This window comes from Procambarus clarkii, chromosome 35 (genome assembly GCF_040958095.1).
Source record: "Procambarus clarkii isolate CNS0578487 chromosome 35, FALCON_Pclarkii_2.0, whole genome shotgun sequence".
In the NCBI taxonomy this organism is placed as follows: domain Eukaryota; kingdom Metazoa; phylum Arthropoda; class Malacostraca; order Decapoda; family Cambaridae; genus Procambarus; species Procambarus clarkii.
This window is the reverse complement of record NC_091184.1, coordinates 18,349,855-18,363,122: the sequence shown is the minus strand read 5'-3', so window position 1 is coordinate 18,363,122 and position 13,268 is coordinate 18,349,855. Positions and strand designations below refer to the sequence as shown.

At 40.8% G+C, this 13,268-nt stretch overlaps 1 protein-coding gene across 1 annotated transcript; it reads left to right on the top strand.

Moving 5' to 3' along the window:
• Positions 1-2,064: 2,064 nt before the first annotated feature.
• On the top strand, positions 2,065-3,180 carry LOC138371133 (uncharacterized). The gene has a single exon (XM_069335967.1). It carries the CDS (start codon positions 2,065-2,067, stop codon positions 3,178-3,180), a length of 1,116 nt encoding a protein of 371 aa, XP_069192068.1.
• The last annotated feature ends 10,088 nt before the right edge of the window (positions 3,181-13,268 follow it).

The window sequence follows — 13,268 nt, the reverse complement described above, 5'->3', positions numbered from 1 at the left end:
TGTTGTCTTGCCTATATACTGGGTTTTTTGGAGCTTACAGTCCCCAAGTGGGCATTTGAAGGCATAGACGACGTTAGTCTCTTTTAAAGCGTTCTGTTTTGTGTCTGGAGAGTTTCTCATGAGTAGGCTGGCCGTTTTTCTGGTTTTATAGTAAATCGTCAGTTGTATCCTCTGATTTTTGTCTGTAGGGATAACGTTTCTATTAACAATATCTTTCAGGACCCTTTCCTCCGTTTTATGAGCTGTGGAAAAGAAGTTCCTGTAAAATAGTCTAATAGGGGGTATAGGTGTTGTGTTAGTTGTCTCTTCAGAGGGAGAGGTTAGTTGCCTCTGAAGAGACAACTAACTCAACACCTATACCCCCTATTAGACTATTTTACAGGAACTTCTTTTCCACAGCTCATAAAACGGAGGAAAGGGTCCTGAAAGATATTGTTAATAGAAACGTTATCCCTACAGACAAAAATCAGAGGATACAACTGACGATTTACTATAAAACCAGAAAAACGGCCAGCCTACTCATGAGAAACTCTCCAGACACAAAACAGAACGTTTTAAAAGAGACTAACGTCGTCTATGCCTTCAAATGCCCACTTGGGGACTGTAAGCTCCAAAAAACCCAGTATATAGGCAAGACAACAACATCTCTTTCTAGGCGTTTAACGATGCATAAGCAACAGGGCTCCATTAAGGAACATATAATCTCTTCCCATAACCAAACCATCGCCAGAGAAATCCTAGTAAACAACACAGAAATCATCGATAGATACAGCGATAGCAGGCGGCTTGACGTTTGCGAGGCACTACACATCAAGAAGTCAACACCAGCAATCAACAGCCAATTATTGCACAACTATATTCTACCCACCTCAAGACTCCGCTCCAATATAGAAGCATCAAGAAATATGGACCAATAGGCTTTCTACAAACACTTCTATTCAATACCCATTGTTTCTGTTCTGTCTTGTGTTGATACTTTTAATACCCTATTAATATCCCCTCCTGTTCTGTCTTGTGTTAATGTCACATCACCCTTCCCACCTCACTCAAATGTAGATATAATATCAGAGAGACGTAAGTTCTAATCAGTTGTGTATTTGTGAAGTCTTTGAAAATGTAATAAGTTTTACGAAACGCGCCCGTGTCGCGTCAGACTAGAAATAAAAATGAATTTTGGAGAAGTGATTTTTAATTTACCTCCAACAGTGAAGCGTAATGTACGAAAGATTGAGAAAATTCGTGTTAGAATTATTAATCTTACTTTTTCGGTCATATTTAATAATATATATATATATATATATATATATATATATATATATATATATATATATATATATATATATATATATATATATATATATATATATATATATAACATTCCACAGTGTGCATATTAAACAGTAGAGACTCAGCCCCCAACATGGAAAGACCTGATGAGATAATATCTCAAGCCCATCTTAACATCTTCAGGGAACCATGTCGGATGATAATAGCGGGTTATTCAAATGCAGGGAAATCATTTTTATGCAACAAACTCGTGCACAAGTACCATGAAACATTCGCTCGAATAATTATATGTGGTGGGGGATATCCCGAGTTGATGAACAATCCACGAATTAATAGAAAAATTGTTGCTCATTCGAGCATTATTGATCCTTTGGATGAGCAAATGGATAATTCCCCAATGCTGATAATAATCGACGATCTCTTTACTGAAAGCGCAAATTCAAAAATTGTTTCTGATATTTTCACCAGAGGGCGTCATCATAACATCTCTGCCATTTTGATCACGCAAAATATATTTTTCCCTGGAAAATATTCTAGGAACATAAGCCTAAACGCCTCGCATTTCTTATTAGTCAAATCAAGAGATCTTTCTCAAATTGAGACTTTGGGACGTCAAATATTTGGGAAACAGGATTCAAAGAAATTTCTAGAAATATATAAAAAGGTCATAGCCAAACCCTATGGTTATTTATTTGTAGATCTCGGGTCAAGCACACCCGCCAGCATAACTTTGCGTGGGAATATTGTCGAAGAGAAACCATTTGAAATAGTTTATCAATGGTGAGCAAGAAACAGCAAATACTCGATCGAGTTTATAATGATCCTACTTCCACTGGGGGATTTGGAGGCGTGCAGAGATTATATAAAGCAGCTAAATTACTTAATTCTGACATAACACTGGCCGATGTGAAAGATTACTTAAAATCCTCAGACGCATATACGCTGCATTATTTACAACCTAAAAAATTCGCGCGTCGACGAGTTTTGAGTCCTAAACCACGGGTTTATGTGTCTGTTGATCTAGCAGAAATGGGGAAGTTGGCAGGGATGAATAATGGCATCAAATATCTGCTCGTTTGTGTGGACATATACTCCAGGTTTGCTCAAGTAGTGCCGCTAACTAGTAAAGACGCGAACATTGTGTGTAGGGCACTAAAACCTATACTAGAGACACCTCACTCGCGCGGGGTGCGGAAAATTAATTCAGATCGCGGGGGCGAATTTTACAACGCGCGTGTGAAAAAGATGTTGGCCTCTAAGAAAATTGTGCTGTATAGTGTATTTTCTCAGGAAACAAAAGCATCCATAGCCGAAAGATTCATACGCACTTTGAAAACTAAGCTTTACAAGTATATGACTTCGCACAACACATTGAAATGTATAGGGGTGCTGCCTGACGTTGTAAAAACATATAATGTCTCGCCACACCGAGGGTTGGGGGGCAGAACCCCCAGAGAGGCGCATGCTTTAACAAAACCAAGAGAGATTGTCAATCTATTTAACTTAATGTATAAAAACCCGGGCAAAACATCGCGGGGCATCATTCCACAGCTGAAGGTTGGCGAAACAGTACGCATTACTTTATCTGATCGCGTTTCGAAATTTAAAAAAGGTTTCAAACAGCAGAATACGCGAGAAATCTTCACAATCGCGCGAGTGGACAATAGCCAGAGGGTCCCTTTATACTATTTGAAAGATTTGAACGGTGGCAATATTGACGGAGGGTTTTATAGACAGGAACTAACCCTCACCCATTTGCCCGCCGCCTTCAATATTGAAAAGGTTTTGAGCAAGAGAGAAGTCGACGGTCAGTTGCAATATAAAGTCAGATACGAGGGTTATGATCAATCATTCGACCAATGGGTCGACGCAGATGACGTACTGAAACTATGAAGGAGCCTTTAGTTCAGAAATACTGGGATCTGATAAGACTATTAGCCGGTCTTAAGTACTCCAGCAGAAAGAAATTAATTGAAAAATTCAAAAAGCCACACATAAATTGCCTATCGGAAATATTTAAAAATCTTTTAAGAAATAAATTGCTCGTGCCTAGCAAGGTTTTAAAAAAAACTGAAAAAATATAGTTCATTAATTCGTGTTGTAGCTTGCAAAAAACCTTCCACGGCAATTAAAAAAAAAATATTAACTAGCAAACGGGGTGGTAATATCCTATCTATTCTCCTTCCCATTGCCGTTAATCTGTTGTCGCGTTTATCAAATGAGAGAGTATTATTTAGTCCCGCGGAAAATAATGGACGAGCGAGTGCCGGCCACTTTGCCGACAGTGCCAGAGATATCGATGCCAACGCCCCCGCAACAGACAACTGAGAACGCCCAGCCCGAAAGATCTAATCCTACTGTAGCACATCTGATAAATCTGAGATTAAAAGCGATACATCACGAATATGCAAGGGCACTTTTAAAATATTTCGACGAGAGTGGGTTTGTTAAATGGGACGTTAATGGCAATATAATGAGTCCTGTGACTGGTTTGCATATAATTAATGATATTATATATGGGATGACGGTCCACAATGCTTTATTTGCCCCTACTAAACTACCTCTAGCAAAATTATTTTTTAATGTGGCTTCAATTCCTATGGATCTATTTAGAAACACTGCGGCTCGCAGACAGGTTAACGATGAGGGAATTAACAGGAGACGGGGCATGGCTGTTTCGACCTCTGACCTCCCTCCTAAGCGGATCAAGGTCGGTGGTCGCGGGGATCGGGTCGCCCCCTCGTGGTTGGCTTATTAAAAACAAATTACGGCGGTTTGAACATTTATTCATTGCCCACCTGTGACCCGGTACTGTCGCCAGAATGGACACTCACATTATATACGCGACCAACGTTGCCAATGCAGATCTGTATCCTGTTAACATTCCCAGCTCTTTTTCAAATCGCTTGTATAAGGAATTAAATTTGAATCCCAAGCGCGCCTATGAAATGTGTTTACAGAAATTATTGCTCCCCACATCTCATTACGTGATTATGAAAGACGATCTAGAGAGTTATGTGAGGGTTGGTTTAATATGCACCAATGTACAAATGACGGGCTTTAAACACACCTATTCGAAGTTTTTACTGAAAAACAACATTTTGGCAGGAAGCATAAAGGAAATTAATAATGCAATTAACAATGAAATAGCCAATATATTGTCAAGCAAGGAATTTAGTTTTATAGATAAAGCTTATAAAGAGCTGTATCCAAAATATGGAACAACGTATATAAAATACGATTCAAGCTATAATCGCAATAAATTTAGTGCCGTATACAGCGACGCCATAATGTCGCAGTTCCAAAGACCAGGTGAAGAGGTATATAATATGGTTTGCCGAATTTCGCTATCGTTCGAGTGTGCGATCGGGAAGGTAATAGGCACCGAGACAGGTGAGGATTATGTCATATATTTAATCAGGGGTATAAAATATGAGACAGGCAAGGAAACTGATTTATGTGTCTACCCACCACAGCCGAGAGGAATGATGGATAATTTGTGTATTTATTGCGACAAAATTATGCCTACGAGTTATGGTGATCAGTTAGTCAATATACTGGACGTTGTCTCTTTAAATGGGAGTGACGGTGGCAATAAGAAGTTATATAAACCTCTGAACACTTCAATTGTCGACAGTGTGAGCATTACAATGACCGATCAAGAAGGCAATCCTGTTTATTTCGATGCGCGAGGCTGCACGATTGCAGTTTTGCATATAAGGCCGACTTTGGGGGTTATATAATTGAGCGTTGAAGCCTATAATCTTCATTACCTTGCATCTAGTTGCAAAATGCGCGTCGATTTTACCCCGCCGTCGGTGGAGGAGTTATTAATACTCCTAACGCCCTCCGTTTCCGGGAGAGGGGGCGGTTTAGGGGACGTCCGCATTTTTAACAGTACTAGGCGTCATGTGCGAGGGGGTGGGATTTTTAGTTTCATAACTGGACTGGCGAAGCGAGCGGCACCATTCTTGATGAGAACCTTGGCCCCTGCTGCATTGAGTATGGGCCAGGATGTCGTGCAAGACATAAACAGTGGCGAACGCACATTGAAACAGTCGCTCAAACATAGAGGCCTAGAAACATTAAAACATGTTGGGAAGCAAATTGCTGGTGGGCGGGTCGTTAAGAAAAAAAAAAGGAACAGAAGGATTAAGACAAAAAACAAAAAACAAAAACAAAGCAAAACAAGAAATTTGTTCAGGAAAATCGACGGAGGGAAATATAATGACGTGTTTGCTTAAAAATTGAATCACTCTCGAAACCACTATTGACAAGATAGCATGGCGGGGCTGCAAGTACCACTGGGGAATTATGCCGCTGCGATAACTGACGCCTTTCCCAAGCCGTTCTCCGCTAGGATGGTAGAGGCCACTATAGCCTCGCGTCAAACTATTGATGTTTTGCCAGTAAATACTGGGGGCAATAAATTTAGAGATGCGTATCTTGAATTTAACATTAAAGGCGTGAATGGCCACTTTCTAGATATGTCGTCATTGGCTTTGGAACTATCGCTAGCAGTAACGGGCGAAGATGGAGCTAGTGCGATAGGGGATACAGAAAATGTAACAATTAGTAATGGTCTATCACAGACTTTATTCAAATCTATAGTAGTGTATTTCAATGAGACTGTGGTCGAAACTAACTCTCTATTCTCATACTGGAGTTATATAAAGCTGCTGACTACTATTTCGGGGTGCGAAGCTGAGAGATATCGGAAACTAGCGCATTTCTTTAAAGGTAATGACCCCAGCAGATTTTCCAACGACTATTTTGCTGCAATGACTGAGGAAAGGGAGCAGCAAATGACTGAGATGAAAACTATGGGTGTGCACACATGCTTTAAATTATTGGCGGATGTTACTACAATTAGCGAATACGTTCTGGATAATGTGGATGTGCGCATTCGCCTAGAACTGAACCCGGATAAATGGATTATTCATAACGAAAGGGATAATGCAAACTTTAAATACCATATTAAGATGGCGAGGTTGTGGATAGATCGCATAATGCCATACCCGGCCGGCTTAACAGCCATTAATAAGGCATTGATACAAAATAACACCCCGATAACATATACGTTTAACAAAACCCTATTAAAGACTTATATACTGGGCACAGGACAGCGGACAATTACAATGGATCAGCCCTGGGGAACTGTAGTTCCCGAGCGTTTATACATGATTATCGTAGATATGGAGGCAATGTCAGGAGGCTATGCCCAGAACCCATTATATTTTGAGAATTGTCAGCTCACGAGTGTATTTATAACTCTGAATAGCACTACTTTATTTAATATTGCTTGCGCTTTTCCACACAACTGCGCAAAATTATATTATACGACGCTACAAGCTTTAGGTTTCGATAATGCCCACACGCTATCCTATGACGCATTTGTTAACGGTGGCACTATACTGGCTTTCAATTTACAGCCCGAAACTATAAAGGACGCAATGCCCTGGAAGTGTCTGGTAACCTGAGAATTAGTCTAGAATTTAAAATGCCTGTGGTGGGAAATAAAGTCATTTTGCTTTATGGCGGCACCACTGGCATCCTGAAAATTAATGCGGAACGTAGAATAGTTTGTGATACGAGAGCGTAAAAGCTATGAATTGTCTTGAAATTAACGAAGCGCTGAATGGGGTGTTGGGTCGGGAGGTGCAATATCTGGGATGTTATCTCGCCAATGATGCAAGAAAAATTTTGAAAAAGATCTATAACCATCCTGTGGTATTTATAATTAATACACTAGATGCAGAATCTGCAGATACAATGGGTCATTGGGTTACATTTTGTATAGCCAAAGCAATGACTAAGACAGAAATTGTCATTCTTGATAGTTTTGGAAACCCGAGAATTGAAACGTATTCGAAATATTTTAAGGTTATATTGAATAGCTTTGAAAAATATGATTTGCACATATTCAATGACAGAATACAGCAGTTGGAAACTTATTTCTGCGGGAACTATGCGTTATACTTCACCTATTATATATCCCATCTAGGGGTGGGAAAAGCGCTTTGGAAATTTGCGCAGGATTTTAAATATGAACAACACAGCAAAAATGACGCTTTGGTTGTGAAATTTACGTATGATAACCTGAATATGCCACTCTGTCAAACAACATTTTGCCTGGGAGATGATTCCCAGGATGCGTGCTATAACCTGTGTGAGCAGGTGACCTAGCTTGCCTGAGGGGGTGGGGTGTGGCGGGGGTGAGGGAGCGGGGGTAGAGGTTTTAGGGGTATATATATATAAGCCCAGTCCTAAGGCCCATTGAGGCCCATTGACTTAACTTGCCCACCGACGAACGCCCTTGGATCTGGTCATCATTAGAAGCCCACAAGCGAAGTTTTTGAAAATGGAATTTGCCCGTGGTGAGTTTTTTTTTATTATTTTATTTTATTTTTTATTATTATTTTTTTTATTATTTTTATTTTTATTTTTTTTAACATAACTCTGATATAGGTGAGAACGTGTGTGTGTGTGTGTGTGTGTGTGTGTGTGTGTGTGTGTGTGTGTGTGTTTTTAAGTTTCTTGTTTGTGAATATAAAATTTTGTTAATTTTTTTTTTTTTTTTTTTTTTTGTAGAGTTGTTGAACAGTTGCTCAAAAACTGAGGTGACTGGTGGGATCAATTTCAACTTTGGGACTGCTCTCATCCTGCCAACTGGGGTGACGCCCCATGATGTAGCGGATATATTGAAGAGTAGTGGTGGTGCCAATGTTCTGCCGATGTGTCAAGCCCCCAAAACTTCATCAACTTCGCCTACGACCTCGCCTACGACCTCGCCTGAGACTACGGAGATGCCAGGGCCAGTGCCAGATGTCGTTGTGGCCACTATGCACCCCAAGCCGACGGTGCCCATGCCCCCGCCTGAGACGCGGCCGGTGCCAGAGTCCCGCCCCGCGGCCCGCCTTGTTGTTGACTCTATGGATTCACGGGTGCCGACCCCGGCGGGGCCAGGACCATTCCCAATAACGGCAACAACAACAACAATAGAGCCCAAAGCTAAGAAGGCGAAGAGTGGAGAGATGGCTCTGAAAACGAAGGCAACAACAACAACAACAGAGTCCAAAGCTAAGAAGGTGGCGAAGAGTGGAGAGATGGCTCTAAAAACGAAAGCAACAACAACAACAACAACAACAACAACAACAGAGCCCAAAGCTAAGAAGGCGGCGAAGAGTGGAGAGATAGCTCTAAAAACGAAAGCTTCGACAGCGCCTTTGATGAAGGACATTGCAAAGCCAACAAGTCGCCCTGTAGATTGCAAAATAACCTGGGAACAGCCTGCACAGGGGCCCGCACCGGGGCCTTGTCGGGCTAGGCTATCTACGCGAGGCCAACACAAGAGGACGACGACGACGACCCCATATGATAATTAGTCGAGCAACCGCGAGGCTTCCCCCCAACCATCCACCTCGGGATATGTACCTCCAACAAGACGCCCTAACCCGCCCCCCCCCAGCGACCCGCCAGCGGGAGGCAGTTACCCACATTAGCGAGAGTGAAGACGAAGATGCCCGACAGACCCCCCAGAAATTAGCGACGGTGTGCCGCGTAACCCCTATGGCACCTAAGACACAAGAGCTGAACACGGGGGACATATTGTTTTCGCAGACCTTAAACGCTGCGGTCGAACTGTTTAGTGAAAATCAATCGTTAGCCATGGAAGAGTTGGGCCTGGCTACGATTGACACGTTCACAACACAGTTCGAGCCGGTGGAGAGATTCGATGATGAGGTCTCGGACCTCTTCGAGTGTGGCCAGAGAAAATTCTATGAGCCAGACTATGTAGAGCCCACTCCGACCATGGACTTGTTCACGCCGACCATGCACGGAGCAGCTTTATTGTCCTCGGGCGTCATGCGAAAACTTAATTAAATTAAATGTATTGCAGTGTCATATATATATATATATATTATTGTAGTTATGTGTATTGTAGGTTTTATTTGTTCAATAAAAAAGAACTAACGATGAAAATAAATAATGTTTTTAATTTACCGGTGGGGGGATATCTATAATACTGAATGAATGAATGAATTATGTCTTTTCTGATGTTTGCTCTTTCCTATGAAAAAACAAAAACAAAACAAATATTTGATAATGTTCTTTCCTCTAAAATTAAAACATAAATACTTGTTTCTATATGTTTGGATGAAAAAAAAAACATGAAATAATAATACGTTGTTGTTTCCAGATCTGAATAATAAGCAAACTCCCGATCTTAATAATTAAACTATCCAGTGTTTGGAAATAAAAATGGAACTTGCATATATTTTTTTCTGTCAATTATCTGAGTTTCACCCTAGACGAAAACGGGACTGGACCGCCCGTGAAGATGTTTTCTGTGAAACGGAATATAGAGAAAATGGGGACAATAATCTGGAGTAACTGATGAAAAAATATAACTCGAGTCTTTCTCATTTTATTTTTTACCTGATTATTGAAACCTTACCAAATGTAAAGACAAAACCCTTTATTTCAGATACACTTCTCAGCAGGAATTAAAAAAACCCAGATATATTGTGTTTACATAAAAAAAAAAAACACGCACACGCACACATATACTAGCGCCATTAAATACTCCAAAAACGTTTATATGCCTTTCACCAGTGTATTTTTTTGGTTTCCAACTATTGAACATTCATCCTCGGTACCTCTCATAAGTAGAGACCCCCTTCTTGAGGCCCTAGACTCATCTTAAAAGCTCGAGACGAATCGTGCAAAAAAACAGGTTAGGATAGGGCACCAGTTCCTCAGGTACACCATGGGTGGTGGTCCCCCCGGGACCCCAGGGGGGACCACCACCCCACCCCCGCCAGCCAGCCAGGAGCGCGCTGACTGTGCCCTAACCTAACCACCTAAAACAAGAGGGATGGACGATCTGGCCCGCCAGGGTCAAGTCAGCATGGAAGTGCCCAACCGTTTCTGAAATTTTTTTACCTCAATCTGTCTCCTTATACACTACTCCCACAAACACAACTAGGTGAGTACATGGAAATTCCGGGCTGTGACGGATTCAGAGACTACATAACAGGAACTATAACAATGGGTGGACCTAAGATAATAGTGGCAGTCATTTACAACCCTCCCCTAAATGACAGAAAACCTAGACAGGAGTTTGATAGGAACAACATGGCAACCATTAATATAATAGAGAGAGCAGCTTCAGTTGCCTGCAGAAATGGCTCAAGACTCTTAATCATGGGCGATTTCAACCATGGAAAGATAGACTGGGAGAATGGGGATCCACATGGTGGTGCAGATACGTGGAGAGCTAAACTCTTGGAAGTGGAAACAAGGAATTTTTTGAGCCAGCATGTCAAGGAACCCACAAGAGTGAGGTGCAATGATGAACCAGCTAGACTCGACTTGATATTCACCCTGAATGAGTCAGAAATAAGAGAAGTCAAAGTTGAAGCCCCCATAGGAATGAGTGACCACAGTGTAATGACCTTTGAGTACTTGGTGGAGGTAGAGATAACCTATCCAAGGATGGGATCGGAGGGAAAAAGACTGAATTACCGAAGAGGAAAATATGACGAGATGAGGAATTTCCTCAGGGGGAATACCATGGGAAACAGAACTTAGAGACAAGAATGTGCAGGTCATGATGGAATTTGTCACTCAGAAATGCCAGGAAGCTGCAGACAGGTTTATCCCTGTCCAAAAGGAGAAAAACGAAAAACAACAGAAAAACCCATGGTTCAACCAGGAATGCAAGGTAGCGAAGCAACTGAGTAAAAGATCATGGAGAAACTACAGAAATATCAGAACACCAGAGAGCAGGGAGAGATACCAGAGGGCCAGAAATGAGTACCTCAGAGTGAGGAGGAAAGCAGAGGGACAGTTTGAAAATGACAGCGTGAGTAAAGCTAAGACCCAACCAAAGCTGCTCCATAGCCACATCAGGAGGAAAACAGCAGTGAAGGAACAAGTGATGAAGCTGCGAAAAGGGGATAACAGATACACAGAGAATGACAAGGAGGTAAATAAATATAAAATAAATAAATAAATATGTTTATTCAGGTAAGGTATATACATACAAGTGATGTTACATTAATGGATTGATATATAGATAGAGCTAGTACTGTACATACAATGCCTAAAGCCACTATTACGCAATGCGTTTCGGGCAAGAAAAACATTAATATCTAGAACTTAATACTAATTGAGCATAAAGAATAAAGTGTTGAGAACAAATACAAATAAAGATAAAAAAAAGGGGGAACATGACTGAAAAAGCAGCACAAATACAATAGGTTGACAAACAGTGTTGATTAAAAAAAAGAAAATAACAGACATGGGTTGGCAATAGAGGAGTGAGGTAGGTTACAGCGAATTTATTAGGTAGTGTTTAGTTTTTATCTTAAACTGGTTGAGAGAGCTACAGTCTTTAACATGGTTGGGAAGGTCATTCCACATTCTGGGCCCCTTGATTTGTAGAGCATTTCTAGTTTGATTAAGTCGTACTCTAGGAATATCAAAACTGTATTTATTTCTGGAGTGGTGCTCATGGGTTCTGTTACAACCTTCTATGAAGCTTTTGAGATCAGGATTGGCATTATAGTTTAGCGTTTTATATATGTATAATACACATGAGAGAATGTGCAGTGACTTAATGTCTAACATATTCAGAGATTTGAGTAGGGGTACCGAGTGATGTCTGGGGCCAGAGTTGGATATTGTTCTAATAGCAGCTTTGTGTTGGGTAATTAGAGGACGTAAGTGATTTTGGGTAGTAGAACCCCAAGCACAAATACCATAGTTGAGATATGGATAGATAAGGGAGTAATAGAGAGTCACCAGGGCAGGGCGTGGTACATAATATCTGATCTTAGAAAGAATGCCCACAGTTTTTGAAACTTTTTTTGATATATTTAGAAGTGTTTAGAGGTGTGTGAAGAACTCAACAAGAGATTCCAGGATTCCAGGAAAGAGGATAATACTCAACTCTTTAACATGCCTAACTACTCGGCAATTCACAACTGTCGTCAAATGCAGAGAGGTGGCGGTACTGCTCTTTACTACCACCAAGAACTAACATGCTTAAAAATAATTAGAACTAGAGACTGCTGTGGGGAGTATATCTTCGCCAGCTTCAGAGTCAAGGGTGCCGAGTCTGTCCTGTCTGTGGGTGCAGTCTATAGAATTCCTAACACTGATGTGTCTGAATTCAACTCAAACCTTAGAAATCTAATACTAGATAACAGATTGAACAAAAACCATCTAATTATCGCAGGGGACTTTAATATTGACCTCTGCGAGCCTGAACACCCTACTGCTGTTAGCTTCCTCAACTGTATGAATTCCTGCTTCCTCATACCCTTAATCACTAGACCAACTAGAATCACTTATAGTACTGCTACGATTCTATATCACATCTGGACCAACATAACCTCTCCGCTTACTTCAGGTAAAATCACCGATAGCACTACAGACCATTACCCCACATTTCTCTTAACTAACATTAGCAAACCACCTCTAGAGACAAGGGAGTTAAGCATTAGGCTGCACAATGAAACTGCTATAAACAATTTTATAACTGCTGCTGATAATGTCAACTGGGAGTCCGAGTTAGGTAACATAGGGGACATCAACCTAGCAGTGCAATCTTTTCTACAAACAACTCTTAGCCTTTATAACACCCACTGTCCTATGCTTACAAAACAAGTCACAAGCAAAAGACTTAACAATCCTTGGCTTACAAAGGGAATACTTAAATCCATTAACAAAAAACACGACCTTGAGAAGAAGTATAGGGTAGGAACAGTCTCCAAAGAATTCTCAAAGAATTACTCGTTATTGCTATCTAAAATAATTAGACGAGCCAAAACTAAATACTATGAAGATAAATTTACCCAAATAAAGAGCAACATTATAAAAACTTGGAGCACAATTTCACAAATATTGGGATCAAAGAAGATTTTAAATAACAAACCAACACTCCTTTCCAATAACGTTGGTCAGCTTTCAGC